This window comes from Carcharodon carcharias, chromosome 13 (genome assembly GCF_017639515.1).
Source record: "Carcharodon carcharias isolate sCarCar2 chromosome 13, sCarCar2.pri, whole genome shotgun sequence".
Taxonomy (NCBI): domain Eukaryota; kingdom Metazoa; phylum Chordata; class Chondrichthyes; order Lamniformes; family Lamnidae; genus Carcharodon; species Carcharodon carcharias.
The window spans coordinates 121723073-121743179 of NC_054479.1; the positions used below are offsets into that span (position 1 = coordinate 121723073).

The following is a 20107-nucleotide window of genomic DNA, read 5'->3' on the forward strand; positions in this document are numbered from 1 at the left end:
CAAAATAGGACCAATTAGATTATATGGTCCACTGCTACATGTTGTTCCTCCCAAAGCACATCGTTTCACTCTTATCTGCGTTAAATTGCATCTGTCATTATGTTTGTCCATTTCACCTGTCCATGCTCTTGAAGTCGGTTACTAGAATGCTCATTATTTAGTACATTGCCAAATTTTGATTCATCTCAAACTACAAAATTGTACTTCTTATACCCAAGTCCAAGTCATTTCAATATAACAAGAAAAATAATGGTCTTATTACTCATCCCTGAAACACCCACTTCATACTTTTCTCGGGTTAGAAAAACATCTATTCACCACTATCTATCTCCTGTTAGCCATCTGACACCCAAAGATAACCGTTTCTTTACTACCTGAATAAGTCTGTTATGTGGTACTTTATCAAATGTCTTCTGAAATCCGATATATATTCACTGCAATAACTTCATCAACCCTTCTTGTTATTTCAAAGAACTCAATTAGATTAGTCAAATGTGATTTGCCGTTAACAAATCCATGTTGACGGTCCCTTATTAACCCACAATTCTCCAAGTGAGAATTAACTCTGCCCTTGAGAATGGTATCCAATAGTTTTTCCATCAATTATATTCTGACAGGCTACCTGGTTTATCCCTCACCTGTTTTTTGAACAGAAGTGTAACATGTTTGATTTTGAAACCCTTTGCCCAGGTTTGAACCCTGCATCTGGGGTACTATATGGCCCTATGTGAAAATACAGGACAGTTTGTCACTGATATTGTGAAACAAGACAAGACTGAGCAGACTGGTGCAATGTTACCTGATGTTTGGTTTTATCAAGTACGAACCAACGTGGTTTCCAGGCTTTCAGTAAAGCGCCCCCCCTCTTATAAAGGATTCCTTCGTATGACCTGGAGACACAATACATACATGAGAAAAGGACACTAATAGAAACAGTGCATTCACACAATGATTTGTGACCCAACACAATTAAATCTCTCCCTGCAGCAGTAAGGAATCTTTTTTCATCTGTGCTATCACTACTACTTTGCTGTACAAATTGAACAAAGACAATGTTGAAGCATTTGCAACCATCTTCAGCCAGAAGTGTCGAGTGGATGATCCATCTCAGCCTCCTTCTGAGGTCCCCAGCATCACAGATGCCAGTCTTCAGCCAATTTGATTCACGCCATGTGATATCAAGAAATAGCTAAAGGCAGCAGATACTGCAAAGGCTACAGGACCTGACAACACTCCTGCAATAATACTGAAGACTTGTGCTTCAGAAATAACTGTGCCCCCTAGTCAAGCTGTTCTAGTACAGCTACAACACTGGCATCTATACAGAAATATGGAAAATTGCCCTGGTATGTCCTGTTCACAAAAAGGAGGACAAATCCAACATGGACAAATACTGCCCCATCGGTCTACTCGTGCTCATCAGCAAAGTAATGGAATTTGACAATGGCATCAAGGGGTACTTATTCAGTGTTTATGACATGGTAGATGGTGTGTGCCAGGCGGATCAAAATCACGAGGGAAAATTGATCACACGGTCACAACTGTTTTACAATTTGCATTTTATTTCGAGATGTGTGCCCTGAATTCAGAAGTAATAAAACTACCACAACTTCAGGGGGTTTTAGAAAGCTAAATTAAACATTTATTAACAAAAGAAAAGATTTCAAGCACAAACTTAGGTTTATAAATTACTACTATGATAACTCCTAAAACCCCTAATTAATCTGGCTCCCGGTTACACCTCCGTTAAGGCAACAGTAAAAACAAATAGATTTAAACAGACCCAGGCAAAGCCACAAATACCCTGAACAGTCGAATTCAAAGTGAGTTTTCTCAGCTTCGGTTCCTGTAGACAGCAATTTGATGCACAGAGGCTGGAGGCTTTTCACACTTGTGTTAGTTCTTAGAATGCCTTCTCCGCTCACACATAGCGGCATCTCCTTTACACATGTTTCTCCCTTTTAATGCAAATTCCGTTGTTTCCATATGTTTTTGCTATTTTACTTTTCTCATAATATAAATCTTTTCATAGTCTTAATTTTATTAGTAACCTAGGTATAACATCTTACCATCTCTTTGAAATTCAAACTAACCTAATTTATCTATAGATGCAAATTTTCCTCACATTCTAAAACTTCAACCATGTTTACGTATTTAACATTTCAAACCTAGCTTCTTTTTGATAAAACCTCCAGACCAGCTGACTCCAATTCAATTAAATTCCACACACATACAGACAGAGAAACTAATCCAAACCCCAGTATTAACCCACATTTACAATAAATCACAAAAATATTATGAAAATTATTATATTTTCATGACACTCAGCAATAACCTGTTCACTGATGCTCAGTTTGGGTGCCGCCAGGACCATTCAGCTCCTCACCTCATTACAGCCTTGGTCCAATCATGGACAATAGAGCTGTCAAGAGGCGAGGTGAGAGTGGTTGCTCTTGACAGTAAGGTAGCATTTGACTGAAAGTGGCATCAAGGAGCCCTAGCAAAATTGGAAATCTGGAGGAAATCTCTCCACTTGTTGGAGTCTTACTTTAGTACAAAGGAAGATGGTTGCTGGAAGTCAATCATCTCAGTCCCAGGACATTGCTGCAGGACTTCCTCAGAGTAGTGTCCGAGGCCCAACCATCTTCAGCTGCTTCCCTCCATTATAGGTTAAAAGGTGGGTATGTTCACTGATGATTGTACAATGTTCTGCACCATTTGAAACTCTTTAGTCCATGCAGTCTGCATGTCCATGTCCAAAAGCAGCAAGACCTGGACAATATCCAGGTTTGGGCCGTTAAGCGGCAAGTAACATTTGGGCCACACAAGTGGCAGGCAATGACCATCTCCAACAAGAGAATCTAACATTCAATGGCATTAGTATCGTTGAATCCCCCACTAACAACATCCTGGGGGTTACCATTGACCATGAACTGAACTGGACCAGCGATATAAATACTGCGGCTACAAGAGCAGGCCAGAAGTGTGTGATGTGTAACTCAGGTCCTGACTCCCCAAAGCCTGTCCACCATCTACAAGGCATGAGTGTGATGGAATACCCTCCACTTGTCTGGCTGAGTGCAAATCCAACAACATTCAAGAAGCTTGACACCATCCAGAACAAAGAAGCCCACTTGACTGGCACCCCATTCACCACCTGCAATGTTCACTCCCTCCACCATCAATGTGTGATGGCAGCAGTGAGTACCATCGACACTGCAGCAACTCACCAAGGCTCACATGACAGCACCTTCCAAACCAGTGACCTCTACCTCCTGGTAGGATAAGGGCAGCAGATGCATGGGAACACCACCCCCTGCAAGTTCCCCTCAAAGACACACACCATCTTGACTTGAAACTATATCATCATTCCTTCACTGTCACTGAGTCAGAATCCTGGAACAACTTCTTAACAGCACTGTGGGTGTAACTATGCCATGTAGACTGAAAGGGCTGAAGAAGGCAGCTCACCACCATCTCCTCAAGGGCAATTTTGGATGGGCAATAAATGCTGGTTTAGCCAGTGATATCCACATCCCATGAAAGAATAAAAAAAAAATGGTGCATCTCTTGAAAAGTGTAATTGCAGGCTTTCCCAATACTTACTCAAGGACAGGTTCCAGTTCCTGAAATCAGACAACCTTGTATGAACTGAAACAAGTGTCCTGTTTTGCACCCTGTCTGGATTTTAAGGTAGCTTATGTTTAGTACTTAACCCCTCAGGACTGCAATCAATTTACTGGAGAATATGCGGGATTCCCATCACCTTCTGTCACTGCAGAAGGCAAAAAGTAGCACATCGTCCGATCAGCAAGTATAGGCTAAATTTGAATTATTAAATGGAAGCAAAAAGACACAGCAACATACTAATGCAATACATTGACCAGGCCAGCAAAATACACAAACTGTTCAAAAACAAAAGACTAGTCCAAAAACCTTACTGTTCCTTCCAGCAGATTCTCAGTGAGAGCCTCTGCTAGCATGAGGTCTTCACACTTTGGTTTCCATTCACAGTCCTCATGTAGACTACTGACATAGAAGACTGAAGATCATAAGATGGTTTGTAGTGCCCTACAGGGGTCTGTATTGGGGCCTCAACTATTCACTTAGGTGATGGGATAGAGAGCCACATACCTAAGTTTGCTGATGACACAAAGATAGACCGAGTTGTAAGCAATTACAGAGACATTAACAGGCTTTGAAAATGAATAAAACTGTCGCAAATGGATTTCAATGCAGACACCTATGAGGTAATCTATTTGGACCTGAATAGGATCGTTCCAGTACTTTCTAAATGATGAAAAGCTAGAAACAGTGGAGGTCCAAAGAGAGTTAGGGATCTATGTACATGGATCATTAAAATTACGTACAAGTACAGAAAATAATCAGAAAGACTTCCCCTGGAATTTTGAAGATTAAGTGGTGATTTGAACAAATTTTAGAAGATGTCTGATAGTGTAGTTACAGATAAACTATTATTGTTGGTTGGGGAATCTGGGACTAGGGAACAGTCTAAAATTTAGAGATAGACCTTTCAGGATTGAGTTAGCAAAAACTTCTATACATTGAATGCTGGAAGTTTGGAATTATAGTCTGCAAACAGTAATTGATGCCAGATCCATTTTTAATTTTAAATTTGATTGAAACATTTTTTCTATCCAAAGATATTAGGATATATGGGACAATGGCAGGTATATATGGACTAGATCACAGACCAGCTAAGATTTCATTGACCAGCAGAACAGGCTTTAGGGGCTAAATGGCCTACTCTTGTTCCTATGCTAAGGGGCCTCTTTCTTGCATCAGCAACTGAGCAATCAAAATTGGACAAGATGCGCAAAAGGATTTCTGAGGAGCCTAATGTTCTATCTTTAACACTTATCAATGGACAAACACCATTCTATTTGGCTGGGATGTATCAACTGTTGAAATATCTCTAGCCCCACAGACAATCAGAGACCAGAGTCGTGACATGGCACCGCTACAGCATTCTTAGCAATCATTTAGATGTTGTATAAATGTTTATGCCACTCTGAAAAATCTAGACAACTTAGCAGGAGTAAGAAGTGTTGAAACACAGTCCCAGTATAGAGTTACTCTATTTTTCCCACAGTCCCTATTATAGAGAGCCTCCCTGTTTCTCCAAAGTCCCAGTTTGCAGTTATTCCTTCTTTCCCACAGGTCTAATGTGGGATTATTCCTTACCTGTGTTCACTCTCTGATGTCTGGAACTGGCTGTACAAGGTACTCGTACTTTTTCGACCCATGACACCACTGGAGGGAGTGGAGGTTGTGCTACTGTCTGTGTCCAGACTCAGATTCAGAGTGGATCCAACTGCTGCCTCATGCAGATAAACGCACTGTGACCTTCGATGATGCGACAGGCTTGAGGACATCAGCAGGGAACTTGAAGACAAGTGCTGCATAAATAAGAAAATCAGGAGTGATCCAGCCATAAAAAAGTGCCACTGGGTTTCATTCCTTGTACATTGTGTAACGATCAGCTCCTGATCACAGTGCAACATTCATCTGTTTCACACTGTGTAATGATCTCCTCCAGGCTATGCCATGACCTTCAATTGAAAACAGTTGGATTCCTCTGGAACTCATGCAGAGCTGTGATGATTGGTCAGGCAATGAAAATTACTTTCCCCTTCACCTGGTATTACTCCAGTTACAGATATATATCCCTTTAACTCATTTTAACTTCAGTTTTCCTCCAGTTTTAGGTGTGAGAGCACTCTCCCCTCTGAGCCAGAGATTTGAGCACATAACCTTTGCTAGCATTGAACTCAGATAGTCAGTAGCGAGGGAGTACTGCAGTGTCAGAGGGTCAATAGTGAGGGAATGCTGCAGTGTCGGGAGAGTCATTAGCGAGGAAGTGCTGCACTGTTGGAGGGTCAGTAGTGAGGGAGTCCTGCACTGCCGGGGTATTTGTTGAGAGGCAGCACTACCTTGTCAGAGGGGCAGTGCATGGGAGCGCTGCACTGTCAGATGGTCACTTCTGAAGGAATGCTGCAATATTGGAGATATTTCTTTTGGATGAAACATTAAACCAAGGCCTCATCTGCCACATCAGGTGTATGTAAAAAGATCCCATGGCATTAGTTTGCAGAAGGCAGGGGTATTCTACAGTGTTATGCCAAAATCTGTCCCTCAATCAATATCACAAAATCAGATAATCTGGTCATTCATCTCATTGCTGTTTGTGGGAGCTTGTTGTGTGCAAATTGGCAGCTGCATTTCCTACATATCATAAGTACTTCATTGGTTGTAAAAGCCTTTGGGATGTCTCGAGGTAATGAAGAGGTCTTTTATCTTCTTGGTGCTGTACTCTTTCGAATGTTGCTTCCACGAGAACAGTTACTCTCGCCTCTGCCTTAGTCAACTCATCCCTCATACCTCCATAATTGGCTTTGTTTAAATTTAAGTTCCTACTTTCAGGCTTAACTACATTATTCTCAAATTAATATGAAATTCTATCATAATACAATCACTCTTCCCCAGAGGATCTTTTACTATAAATATTACTAATTAACCCTGACTGATTGCAGAATACTAGATCTAAAATAGCTTATAGGTTCCTCAACATTGTTCTAGACACGTATCTGCCTCTCATCCATACCTGCTGTTGACCACAGTCTGTGCAAGGGTGAGCTGAAATCTCCACAGTCTTGCCTTACCTTGTTTAAAAATCAGATCCTCAGCAATACTCAGTTACAACTCAAGTATAGAAATCACAGCCACTATGGAGCAAGACATTTGCAGCTCACCATCATTTCAAAGTCAATTATGGACAAGCAATGAAGGCAGTTCAAATCCTGTGAACACATGTTGAAGCCCAAGTGCTGACCTACCTTACCCTCCTGCTTGCTCTCTGTCCGCTGGGTTGTTTTGATCTTGTCCCAAGTCTCCTTCCATTTGTCTGGCACTTGACCCAGCTCAGACTCCAGTGACTGCATCTCCTGTTGGATACAACAGTGATCAAATTAATGGCCCAATCATGCGCACTCCCCCCCCCCCCCCCCCCCCCCCCCCCCCCCCCCCCGCGCCCTTCCCACTATCAGACACAAGTGACACAAGAGCAGCTGATAGATTCACAGCCCATCCAACCCCAACTGTCAGACACACGGACAGGTGATCATGTCTATGGCCCCCTAATCCAGATTACTGTCAGATACAAGGACAGCTGACTGCATTCACAGCCATCTATGGGTTGATCCTCAGAAACTGCCCACATTTTAGATCTGGACTGACACTCAAGCATGAACTCTACCTCCAACAATTTACTGATAGCATCTGGCTCCGTCTTGTTTTGGTTATCATAGCAGGGCCAGACAATCTTGCGCTGTGTCCGAGGAGCTCTTTCCCCGTCATCCACTTGTTCTCGTCGACTGTACACCAGCTCCCAGTCATATGGTGGCCCTTCAGAAAGTGTCTCGTGTGTGTAATAATCCCATACCTTAAGGTTGGAAATGTTACCATACGGCCTCAGAACCTAGAATTTAACAGGAGGATAACATCAGTGGTATTTAGAAACTGCCAATGCATTTAGACCAATAGTCAATGGAGTTACAAAATCACAGGAACTGGGTAAGCCATTTAGTTCCGAGTTTTTAGTTTATGTCCCCTAGTCTGAGACACCTCAACCATCAGAAACAGTTTCTCTCTATCTACCCTGTTTCTGTTAATATTTCAAATTTCAATCAGATGACCCCTTTAATCTTCTAAATTCCATAAAATGAAACGCTAGTTTGTGTGATCTCTCCTTGAAATTTAACTGTTGGAGTCCATGTATCACTCTGGTAAATCAACACTATACCCCATCCAACGCTAATGCATCTGTCCAGAATGGGAACATAATATTCTGAGTGTGGTCTAACAAAGGGTTTATATAGCTGTAGCATGACTTTTAACCTCTTGTATTCTAGCCCTCTAGATATAAAAGTCAGCATTCCGTTAGCCTTTTAAATTATTTTTGTACCTGTCCACGACATTTTAATGATCTACTTACATGAAAACAGTCAATAGATCAATAGTTAATGGGGCTATAGAAGGAAAACCCACTAAGAATCATGTTGTACAATGAAATCCACCACCTCCACATCAACTAGCCAGACGCTCCTCCTCACCTCTCCATCTTCAGGTGCATACAGGTAATTGAAGAAGACTGGCGTTTTCTTACTGAGCCGGTCAATGTAGTCCCACACAGACTTGTATGTATGTTGGTTCTTCTTCTCTCCTTTCTCTTCATACATCAGTCCTGTGGGATACAGACAGAACTCAAAGTACACTTTAAAAAGACAACTGGACTACCATTAAGGCTGGTTACATAATGAAGAGGGGCTGAGTGGATCAGACTCTGTTCCTTCACCATGGAATGATAGAGGCATTTAGTTTAATTCCACTCCCCTACCTGCCTACCTCTGGGATCTGGGTTCAAATCCAGTACCAGACAGAGGGGGATGAGGGATTCCGGGAGTAATGAATCTATGTTGCAGGGGATTGTATGTTGTCTTTTCACCTCAGATTGAGTTTGAGAAAGGCAGTGTGGAATTTGATTAGAAAAACCCATTAACCTTTTTTAAAATCACATCCTGCCAAAAAAGCAACCCATCAGTCTTCCCATTATAACATTTAATATCTTGTCAAAACAGCAGAGAACACCTTCAGCATATCAGCCTACATCAAGTTGGGACGAGACAGGAGGGAGAGGAATGATGTTTCTGGCAACACTGACAAGGTGATGGGAGCAAGAATCTGACTGACTGCTCTAGTTACATGTGAACATACGAATTAGGAGCAGGAGTAGGCTACTTGGCCCCTTGAGCCTGCTCCGCCATTCAATAAGATCATGGCTGATCTGAATGTAATCTCAACCTCACATTCCTGCCTACCCCCAATAACCTTTCACCCCTTGTTAATCAAGAATCTATCTAGCTCTGCCTTAAAAACTCTGCTTCCACTGCCTTTTGAGGAAGAGAGTTCCAAAGACTCTCAAACCCTCAGAAAAAATTTCTCTTCATCTTTGTCTTAAATGACCGACCCTTATTTTTAAACAGTGACCCCTAGTTCTAGATTCTTCCACAAGATGAAACATTCTCTCCACATAACACCTTGTCAAGACCCCTCAGGATCTTAAAGGTTTCAATTAAGTCACCTCTTACTCTTCCAGTAGTTTGCTGCTGGTCCCCAGCAAAACTAAGAAAATAAATCTCAGCAGTTCTCTGACACCCCCACCACCGCTCTCTTCCGCACACTCACCAACTCTACACATGCCCCACACCCTCAACAACCCCACAAAATTACCCAGCCCCTTCACCAGCACACACACATCCTCATCTGAACAAATAGCAGCTGATTGTGATTTTACCAAGTTCGATCCTTTCATGGTCAGAGTCCAGAAGGAAGGTCCGGAAGCGGTTGGACACATAATGATATGCCAGGAATTTCAGATAGTGCAGACTAAACTCAAACTCCATTGGGAACTGCAAATGGATCTGAAAAGGACAGAAAGGAACAGGTACGAAGTTAAACGAGGGAACAATGGGCAAGGACTGAATAAACAACAACTTCCTGGTGACAATGACTAGATCTTATAGGATCAGGACTCCATTATTCACTGACTGGCAACATGACCATTCCAGAGAGGTAGTCCCACACAGAGTCTTGCTCTGCTTCCCCTGCAGAGGGTAAGGAGGTGGAGGAAATGGAGTGGGGGTGGGGGGTGTGGTTGGGGGACAGGGAGGAGGGGTGAGTGAGGGGGGAATCCAGCTTAATTACAGAAGTTGATTAGACGGTAGTATACACCATCAACTTGGTGTGAGAGTTAAAAAGGTGAGTCAAGCAAATTCAACCACATCAATTCCCAACAACGTTCTGAATAAGGGGTTTCCCATTTAAGATGGAGATGAGAAAGGCTTTTTTTCTCTGAGGGTCGTTAGTCTTTGGAATTTTGTACCCCAGAGTTGTGTAGGATGGATCATTGAATATGTTCACAGCTGAGTTAAACAGATTTTTGATATACAAGGGAGTCTAATGTTAAGGAGGGCAGGCAGGAAAGTAGTGTTGAAGCCATGAACAAATCAGCCATGATCTTATTGAACAGTGGAGGCAGCTCAAGGGGCTGAATGGTCTACTATGCTCCTATTTCTTAGATTCTTGAGGTCATGTGAGATCTGGAAAGTTTTGAGACTGCAAAGATGCAAAGAATTTTCTTCAATGGACTAATTATATAAATTGATGAGATTCAGTTCCAGTCTCAGACACTGATCTTCACTATACATTAATAATCACCAGCCCAATTAATGATGGATTATTGAGATATATCTATGCTTCTTTGGTAGCCTACATTATTCATTCCCTCAGTTAACTTCATTTCCTAAATAGTTGTTTATTTAATGTCTAGTTTAAATGTTTCTTATTACCCTTTAGGTTGATACATGATGTTGTTAGATTTCTTCTTCTGACGCTCTAACAAGGCAAAATTAGGGAACAGTCCCAACACCCTGCTATGATGCACAAGGCGCAGTGCAGCGCAATCTCACTTCGCCATGAAGACTACGAAGAGCCAGGTTCTACAATAGAATGCACCTACCTGATGTACACAGTCCAGAAACTGCAGGAAGACAGGGGTGAAGCCACTGCTCTGACTGGCCATTGTCTGAGCACCACGGTGGCTGAAACGGTGTCCAAATGACAGCCACTCTTTCTCCACCAGAAGGCGGAAGCCCTCCAATGTCCTGTAATGTTGGTCAGACAGCAGCTGCACCAAGGACACCACCTGAAGGGAATTCAAAAACAAGTCAGAAAAACCATACCTGGAACAAAATGGAGAAACTCTACTATGGGGATTGATATTGGGATGGGATAGTTGATCCCATGGCCTTTGTGGTGCCACTGAGAAGCTCTTCCAAAGCCACTTCATTTCAGCCCATCAATATAACCTATTCCTTTCTACTTCAAGCGTTCATCAAACTTCCTCTGAAATGCATCTGCTCTGTTTGTATCAACTGCACCTTGTGGTAGGAAGTTCCACATTCTAACTCTGAGTAAAGAAGTTTCTCCTCAATTCCCCATTGGATTTATTAGAGACAAGTTTATATTTAGAGTGCTTAGTTTTGGTCTTGCCCTCAATATTCTTCATATCTACCCTATCATATCATTTCATAATTTTGAAGATCTCTGTCAGGTCACCTGCAGAAAAGAGCCTGTTCAACTTTCCTGATAGATATAACCTCTCAGTTCTGATATCATCTTTTACAAATCTTTTTGCACCTTCTCCAATGCCTCTATATCCTTTCAACAATATGGAGACCAGAACTGTTTGCAGTACTCCAATATGGTCTAAGCAAGTTTTTATACAAGTTTAAGATCTCACCTCTGCTTTTGAATTCTATCCCTCTAGAAATCCCCGTGCTTGATTTTCATTTTTTGTGCATCTTATATAAATGAAGTCGATCCCCTCTTCAGCAGCTAAAATAAGACTGGTATTTGCACATCATCTTTCACGTCCTCAGGACAAGCGAAAGCACGTTACAGCCAATGAAGAATTTTTGAAACATAGCCACTGTTGTAATGTGGGAAACATGGCAGCTAATTTGCACCCTGCAAACTCCCACAAAAAGCAATGTGATAATGACCAGATCCTTTGCATTAGGTGCTGATTGAGGGATAAATATTGGTCAGGACAACAGGGGCTCTTCTTACAATAGTGCTGTGGGATCTTGTAGGCCCACCTGAGACACTATTCTACAAGCCACATAGCCACTCTCAGCCTGATAGTTATCGTCAGTGGTCAAACATTTACCACATTAACTATAGAGGGGTAAGCAGTCAGTATTCTGCCAACCCTCATAATGTTCCCCACAGTGCCTCCCCATAATTTACCCTCTTTCCTTATTCCACATAAGCAATCCCATCAACAAATCTACTAAAATGCAGCAAAGTGTGGGATAATGGAAGAATAATCCAGGTTGGGTCCAAGTCTGGAGGTCACTGCACTGTTTCTGTCTGAGTCAGATGGAACTGAGGAGCAATGCATGGAGCATCCTCAATACAAATGTCACCTTTGACATTTAGCTATTTATGTCTCCCCTGGGGTGACCCAGCTGCCTGGTGGGTAAATGTACAGCCCATGGGTACTGAGTCATATGAACTAAGGAGGGTTCAGGCCCAATTGCTGATCTGGGCCAGGGCAGCAGATAAGACACAATAGGTGGCCTGTAGAGCTTTGCAGGTAGACATAGGTAACATTAGCCATGATTCTGTCTGGTAGTCACTCTCTAGTGACTTCCGCTGGAAAGCACATGAGTACACATGCGTACAGGCAGATGCAGGTGCATGTAAGGGCATTCTTGTGCATGTAACCTCTAAACACACCCTCTAAACCAACACAGGAAAAATGACTGAAGTGCGCTATTAGGGGCAGTGTGAAAGCTTGTGAATGTGGACCCTAAAACCCAACAATAGTTAGCTCCAGGACACAAGGGGAATTCAAAAGCAACACTCTTACAAATACATAAGGATTACAAATGTATGGGTAATCATAGAGTGGAGTTCTTTTCTTTTATTAGGTTTGTGAGGACAGACTCCAGCTTGATAATTGATAATAGGTACCTGAGTTGTCACGTCCCAGCCATCCTCCAGACTGATCAGCACTGAGGATCCATTATCCAACAACTCGACAACCAGCACTGATACCTGAAGCAACTTGTGTAGCTAGTAACAGAAAATACAGTGATGAAAGAGGGAGGAAAGGAAGAGGAGGAGAAAAAGGTCGAGAAGGTAGGGAACAGAGTGAGGGGGGATGGGGCAGGTGAGAGGGGCAGTCGGGGTAGGAGGCAGCAATGTAACCGAAATACCTGAGAGAGCCAGTCAGATTCCTCCAATGAACGGTAGTACGACTGGTTGGGATCCGTGGATGAAGAGCTTGGCACGCATGCCTTCATCAACTTCTTAAAGCTGGTTTTCACGTGTCGGGCATCAAATATGTCAATGGGGACAACTTCCCATTGCTGTGAAGGATCTTGTTTCGCCCCCTGGGCAAAGAATCATGTGTTATCCACATACTGTTAATTGAAAATTTCACATGCAACCAAACCATTTTTGAAAGATCCTTAGCCATTAATATACCAATAGTGAACTCACTAAATCCCTGAGCAGATCAGTCTGAAACAAGTCTTCTTTCATTTATCTACATTAAACAGGAGCACCCCTACAGACCAGAGTATCTGGATTCCAAGGATCCAAAAATGGCCCTGCAATCAACCACCTGTACTGCTAGAGAGAGGGACTTTAAATGTTCAATGACAGGTTTCCGATGCAAACAGACATTGGACCTTGGAGTTTATTACCTCATCCAGTGGTTCCTGGTGGAATTATCATGCCAAGTCTGAGATGGAGCGAAAGTACTGCAAACTTTGGGATTTACAGTATACACTTGACAGTCAGACCTGCAAATGTATCATTGGTGAGACCCACACACACTGATCAATAATCTGCAATTACAAGGCCAATGTTTCTAGTGGCTCCAATATCAAATCCCCTGACTAGACAGCATTGATCCCAGGTTCCAGAAGGATGAGACAACATCATTTGACCTAGTATTGCAACATGGAGTGCTGTTCATCCCTTCTGTCTGTCTTCACATACAGTCTTCCCTCTTCAGGCTGTTGAATATTCTGGGACAAATGAGAAATGCAGGAATTTGTCCCTAGGGTTTAGGAGATTATTCTCACCTTTAGCTGGGACTTCTCACCGATAATGTACAGGCCAGCTCGCGGCTGCCTTAAGTAGTGAGAGTCTGAAGGGCCCCCGTTAGCCTGTGGGGACAATGTATCTTTCCCTGCAAGCCGAAGTCCTACGTCTGAATTCAGGGAATAAGCACTCAGTCGTCCACTGCCACGCATACTGCCCCATTTTCCTGGAAGAGATAGAGACAAACTAACTGTCAGCATTCAATTACCACTCCTCCAGTTACAATAAATCTGTGGTGCTGAGAGATCACCAGCATCATTCACTCGATTCCCTGTCCCAATCTCCTTTTTGGTAAAGGACTGTGGATCCGGACCCATACTCTATGGGAAGGGAAAGAGTGGGGTGGGAACAAAGAAAAGTGCAAGCGCAGATCAGGATTACACAATGCTAGAGTTTTACTTTTGTTGAATGAATAATTCTAAATAGTAAATCAGCAAGGCTCCCAAACGCTGTGCCAATAATGAGAATTTGCACAGCACCACCAGTAGTGGGAGATCTGCAACAAAACAGGCAAGTGTTTATATTGGAATTGCTGCTATAAATGTTTAGAAATAAAAGCATTATTCAAAATTCATGTCAATAGCAAGGAAGGCTTGTGGACTAAATGCATGCCATATTCAAGGCAAGTAACATACCAGTTGGTCTCCTTTGATGATGCAAGCATGAGTGAAGTCCAAGAACACAAAGGGATACACGTTCAGGTAATGACTGAGAAATGGCTGAAATGTTAGGCCAAATCTTCTGGTCTCCATAATGTCAGAGACCGGACATATAACTAAAGATGCATGTCAGGACCCTGTGGAAGTCCTGATGTGCAGACCTACATGGAAATTGCCCAGGAAGTTAAAACTTCGAATGGCAATTCCCCGGCTCCCTCTGTACTTCTGCAAATGTCTCCGACCAGAGTTGGAGACTTGGGACAGATCAGCAATATTTACCTAGTAGTTACCCAGGAAATGTTAGATAGATTAAAATCTGGTCTAACATCTGGGTAACTAATTCCCTCCTGACCCACCTACTCCTTCCCCCACCCATGTACTCGCCCATTCAGTAACATTCAAACTGGATCTTTAAACTTACCATAATGCAGCTCATGCTGTAAAAAGGGGTCTTGTCCCGTCTTCCCCTGACTACACTCCACTCCTACGGAGTTCACTGATGGGTGCTGCACATTTCTGACCCTGGTAGAAATGCGCAGCAACGTCAATTCGGAGCAATTTATGAGTGCAGCAGCAATTTGGCAATCATTGCAGCTGCTTGGAAGATGCAGGCCTTTAAGTATTTAATTTGTCTCTGCATTCACCAGGCAGATATTAACATGGTGGACAAGACAGAGGACATCAAAAAAAAAGTTAAGATGGATTGCATTTGCTCAAATTAAAAGATGTTAAGGAAGAGGAAGCACGGGTTATTACATATAACAATTCAGTAGAAAAGAATGCCATCAAATCTACACTCACCTTGTTGGAGAACGGAGTTTGGGAACTTCAACTCTCAATGGACCTTGGAGCTTTTGCATACAAGTAGACTGAGAACAGGCTGCATATGCGCTGTTTTTGCAATTCTTATGTTCTTGGGGTCCAGCATGTCAGTGCAAGAAGAAAAACAACACAAAAAACCCAGGTCAGGAGACCAGGAGCAGAGCACCATGGAAAACTAGTATCCCAGGCCGGGGAGAGGGAGAGATCCCAAAAGGTGGTAGGGACAGAGAGAGGCCCCAAGAGGAGAAGGGACAGGGAGACGTCCCAAAAGGAAGTCCAAGGTAGGAGACAGAGACAGGGGACAGAAACAAGTCCCCGTTAAGGTAAAAAAAAAGCAGAGAAACAGGCTCCAAACAGAAGTGTTGCAGGCCGTTGAGGCAAAGGTGCCCCTTCGGAGCAGTAGTGTTCTCAGTGCTACCAAAGAGCTGAAGTTGTGCTTGTGAGTTGGTGCTTGGTGCACACTTGGGAATCCAGGCAAATGGAATCTCGGGAGACGAGATTGAAACCCTGTGTGGTGGGCCGTTGTTGATGCCATCCAAGTTTGGTAATTGAAGAGGGTTCAGGAGAAGCCCTGAAGATCCAAGAAGGCAGTTGAGGGTTGGTGACTCTGTGCTGCAGGCCATTTGGGCAACTGCTCAGCATAGTCAAAAAGCTGAATTTGTACTTTGTGAGTTGGTGCTTGAGAGCATGCTTGGGAATCCAGGGGAAATGATCTCGGGGGATGAGATTGAAGCCCTGCAACATGGGCTGCTGTTGATGCCATCTGAGTTGGAGCGACTTTTGGAGACAATTCCTAGGTAAGATCTTAGAAAGTGAAGACAGAAATCCCTCATGAGACAGACAGAGTTTCATTGAAATTGGTTGACTCAGTGTTACTGATGTCTGGGTGGGTTGTTGAGAAATCCATGCATTCTTTCTTGGTCGCATCTACCATTTATAGTGTAGTATGGTGTGTTCGACCACAGTTTGCCTGTTAGTTTAAGTATACCTCATATTAACCCTGAACGTTAGATTATAGGATAGATATTGTAAATTGTTTTATCTTTCTTAACTTTTCTATACAAGGTTATTTTGGTTTGTTCAAAATCCATGGAATGTTGTGGCTTTATGTACTGGGCAAGTGTCTCGAATCTCAAACTTTGTCTACTTTAAACAAAGCATTATTGGTCCCTAACTGAATCTTACGGAAAACTTGGGGGCCTGGTCAAGGATCATAACATAATTGGGGACTGGCAGACAGCTAATGTTATTCTTATATTTAAAGAGAGATGGTGCATGCCCAGGGAACAATAGGCCACTTAGGTTAATACCGGTGGTAGGAAAGATAATGGAATCTTTACTCAAAGATGTACAGAAAAACATTTAATAACAAGAATATCAAAGAGTAGTGAGCACATATTTGAAAAGGGAAGGTCATGTTTGATCACCCTCATAGAATTCGTTGAAGAAGAAAGAGAAAAAGTAGGCAAGGGTAAAGTGCAGGATGTAATAAATTTGGATTTTCAAAAGGCCATTGATAAGGTACGGAGTAGCCTTGTGACTAAGGGTCAGAACATGTGGAGTAAGGGGATAAGTATCACAATGGATAAGAAGCTGACTATAAAACAAAAAAGGTAGTAGGGGTTAAAGTTGGCTATTTAGGTTGGCAGCAGATTGGGAGTGGTGTTCCACGACCACTGGTGCTAGGATCACTGTTGTTCACTGTTTACATAAACGATTTGGACTTGGGAATTGGAAGTACAATTTCAAAATTTGCAGATGACACCAAATTGGAGGGATGTAATTGTGAACAGAAGAAAATTGTGACAAAATGCAGGAAAGCATTAATAAAATTTGCAGAATCAATATGCGATTAGCAAATGGGCTTCAATATAGCTAAGTGTGAGGTGGTATCTTTTGGTAGGAAGATTAAGGTGACCATATATTCTTGGAAAATAAGTGTCTAAATGGGATAGAGGAGCAGAGGATCATGGGAACAGATACACAAAACAAAGTCATGATGCAGGTTTGCCCATTTGTTGGTGTCATCTTCATCCAGAAAGTTCACTGCCATGAATCTCCACCTGTCTGTCCTGCCCTTACACATTCCACATAGGTCAACTATATCCAGTCCATTATGTCTATCATCCATTTTTTCCTTTGTATCCCTCTCCTACATTTTCCACCTATCTTTCCTTCCAATAATTGTCTCTGTCTACCATCTGCTCTAATGATGTGATCAAAATACAGTATCTTTCTCTCTTTGATGTTATGTAGTAATTTCTTCGTTTCTCCATCCTTTTCCAGCATTTCCTCAATAGGCTCAGTATATGTAGGATATGCGGAACATCCTCCTACATGTCCACATCCCGAATGCATTTAGCTTATCAAGAGCCTCTTTGTCAGTTGTCCTCATCTCTGAGGCATATAACCTAGATGACAAAACGTAGAACCTCAGCATTCTTTTCCCAAGATTCAGGTTCAGTTTCTTTGATATTAACATGTCCTTAATTCTGACAAACGTGTTCACAGGTAGCTCAATTCTCCTTAGGATCTCAAAATCACATCTCCCATTAGCTGTGATAATCTGCCCAATAGGCAAATCTTTTCACTTGTTCCAGCACAGGTCAATTTGCTTCAATTTTCACTTCACAGAATTGTTACAGCACAGAAGGAGATCATTCAGCACAGAAGGAGATCATTCAGCCCACCAGCTTCTGGGGTTAGGTCTCTGCTTATCACCACTTTCTTCACATTCATTCTTAATCCATGTTCTACACTCCTTGCTTTCATTTTGTTTACAATTTCCTGCAGTGCCATTCCTGACTCTGCAACCAGTGCAGTGTCATCAGTGTATCTCAAATTGTTGACGTTCAACTCACCAATGTTGCAACCTGATAGGTCTTCTATTTCTCTGAAGATAGCTTCAGTGTACAGGTTGAACAGTTTTGGGGGCGTAACACATCCCTAGTGCGCTCTTTTGATTGGAAAGCTGTCTGACATGTTATCAAGTCCTGTCACTGCTGACTGATTTCAATATAGATTCTAAGTTAATGCAAGTTAACAGATCCATAAAAAAGCAAACAAATCAAAAGGGTTCATTTCTTGATGAACAGAATTGAAGAGTAGAGAAGATATGCTAAAGTTACATCGAACTTTTGTTAAATCATACTTGGGGAACTGAGAGCAGTTCTGGTCTCCATATGATAAAAAGGATATAGAGGCACTGGAGAGGGTGCAAAAAAGATTTATGAGGCTGATAACAGAATCATGAGGTTATACCTGTCAGGAAATAATGAAAAGGTTGGGGCTTTTTTCTGTGGAAAAGAGGAGGCTGAAGGATGACCTGATAGCAGTCTTTAAGATTATGAAAAGATTTAATAGGGTAGATGTATAGAATATGCTTTCACATCCAGGAGAGAGCAGAACCAGGAACTATAAATTTAAGATAAAAGCAAAAATACCTGGAAAAACTCAGCAGGCCTCACAGCATCTGCGGAGAGGAACACAGTTGACGTTTCGAGTCCATATGACTCTTCATCAGAACTAAGGAAATGGAGTAATGAGGTGAAATATAAGTTGGTAGAGGGGGGTGGGACAGGTAGAGCTGGATAGGGGGCCAGTGATAGGTGGAGGCAAAGAATAGATGTCATAGGCAAAAGGACAAAGGGGTGTTGACAGTAGTGATATTATCTACGGAATATGCTAATGGGGACATTAAGGGCAGCAAGCAGGACAAGCTAGTAGCAGATAGTCCTAGTGGGGGTGGGGTGGGGGAAGGGATCGAAATGGACTAAAAGGTGGAGATAAAACAATAGATTGAATTAAATTTAAAAATAGGTGGGAAAAGAAAGATATTTTTTTTAAATGATAAATTACTGGAAAAAGGGGGATCGGAAAGGGGATGGGGATGGAGGAGAGAGTTCATGACCTGAAATTGTTGAACTCAATATTAAGTCCGGAAGGCTGTAAAGTGCCTAGTCAGAAGATGAGGTGCTGATAGTCCAGTTTGCTTTGAGCTTCACTGGAACATTGCAGCAGGCCAAGGACGGACATGTGGGCATGAGAGCAGGGTGGTGTGTTGAAATGGCAAGCGACAGGGAGGTCTGGGTCACGCTTGCGGACAGACCGAAGGTGTTCCACAAAGTGGTCACCCAGTCTGCGTTTGGTCTCTCCAATGTGGAGAAAACTGCATTGGGAGCAGCGAATGCAGTAGAATAAATTGAGGGAAGTGCAAGTGAAGCACTGCTTCACTTGAAAGGAGTGTTTGGGCCCTTGGACAGTGGAGAGGGGAAAGTAAAGGGGCAAGTGTTGCACCTTCTGTGGTTGCACGGAAAGGTGCCATGGGAGGGGTTTGAGGTGTAGGGGGTGATGGAGGAGTGGACCAGGGTGTCCCGGAGGGAACGATCCCTGCAGAAAGCCGCCGGGGGGTGAAGAGAAGATGTGTTTGGTAGTGCCATCATGCTGGAGTTGGTGGAAATGGCGGAGGATGATCCTTTGAACGTGGAGGCTGGTGGGGTGATAAGTGAGGACAAGGGGGACCCTATCATGGTTCTGGGAGGGAGAGGAAGGTGTGAGGGCGGATGCACAGGAGATGGGCCAGACACAGTTGAGGGCCCTGTCAACCACCGTGGGTGGAAAACCTCTGTTAAGGAAGACATGTCAGAGGAACTGTTTTGGAAAGTGGCATCATCAGAACAGATGCAACAGAGGCGAAGGAACTGAGAGAATGGGGTGGACTCCTTACAGGAAGCGGGGTATGAGGAGCTGTAGTTGAGGTAGCTGTGGGAGTCAGTAAGCTTGTAATGAATATTGGTGGACAGTCTATCACCAGAAATTGAGACTGAGGTCAAGGAAAGGAAGGAAGTTGTCAGTGATGGACCACGTGA

At 42.8% G+C, this 20107-nt stretch overlaps 1 protein-coding gene across 4 annotated transcripts in view; it reads right to left on the reverse strand.

Annotated features, from left to right (window-relative positions):
* Positions 1–20107, reverse strand: part of sbf1 (SET binding factor 1) — a 181898-nt gene that overhangs the window by 6280 nt on the left and 155511 nt on the right. For all 4 annotated transcript variants that reach the window (XM_041202231.1, XM_041202233.1, XM_041202232.1 and 1 more), the window contains 10 exons: positions 13740–13924; positions 12864–13040; positions 12619–12720; positions 10598–10783; positions 9374–9500; positions 8133–8263; positions 7277–7498; positions 6858–6965; positions 5206–5420; positions 800–890 (listed from right to left, as the gene is read on the reverse strand). In XM_041202231.1, the coding sequence (XP_041058165.1) occupies positions 800–890; positions 5206–5420; positions 6858–6965; positions 7277–7498; positions 8133–8263; positions 9374–9500; positions 10598–10783; positions 12619–12720; positions 12864–13040; positions 13740–13924 (1544 nt within the window). The remainder of the gene's footprint in view (positions 1–799; positions 891–5205; positions 5421–6857; positions 6966–7276; positions 7499–8132; positions 8264–9373; positions 9501–10597; positions 10784–12618; positions 12721–12863; positions 13041–13739; positions 13925–20107) is intronic.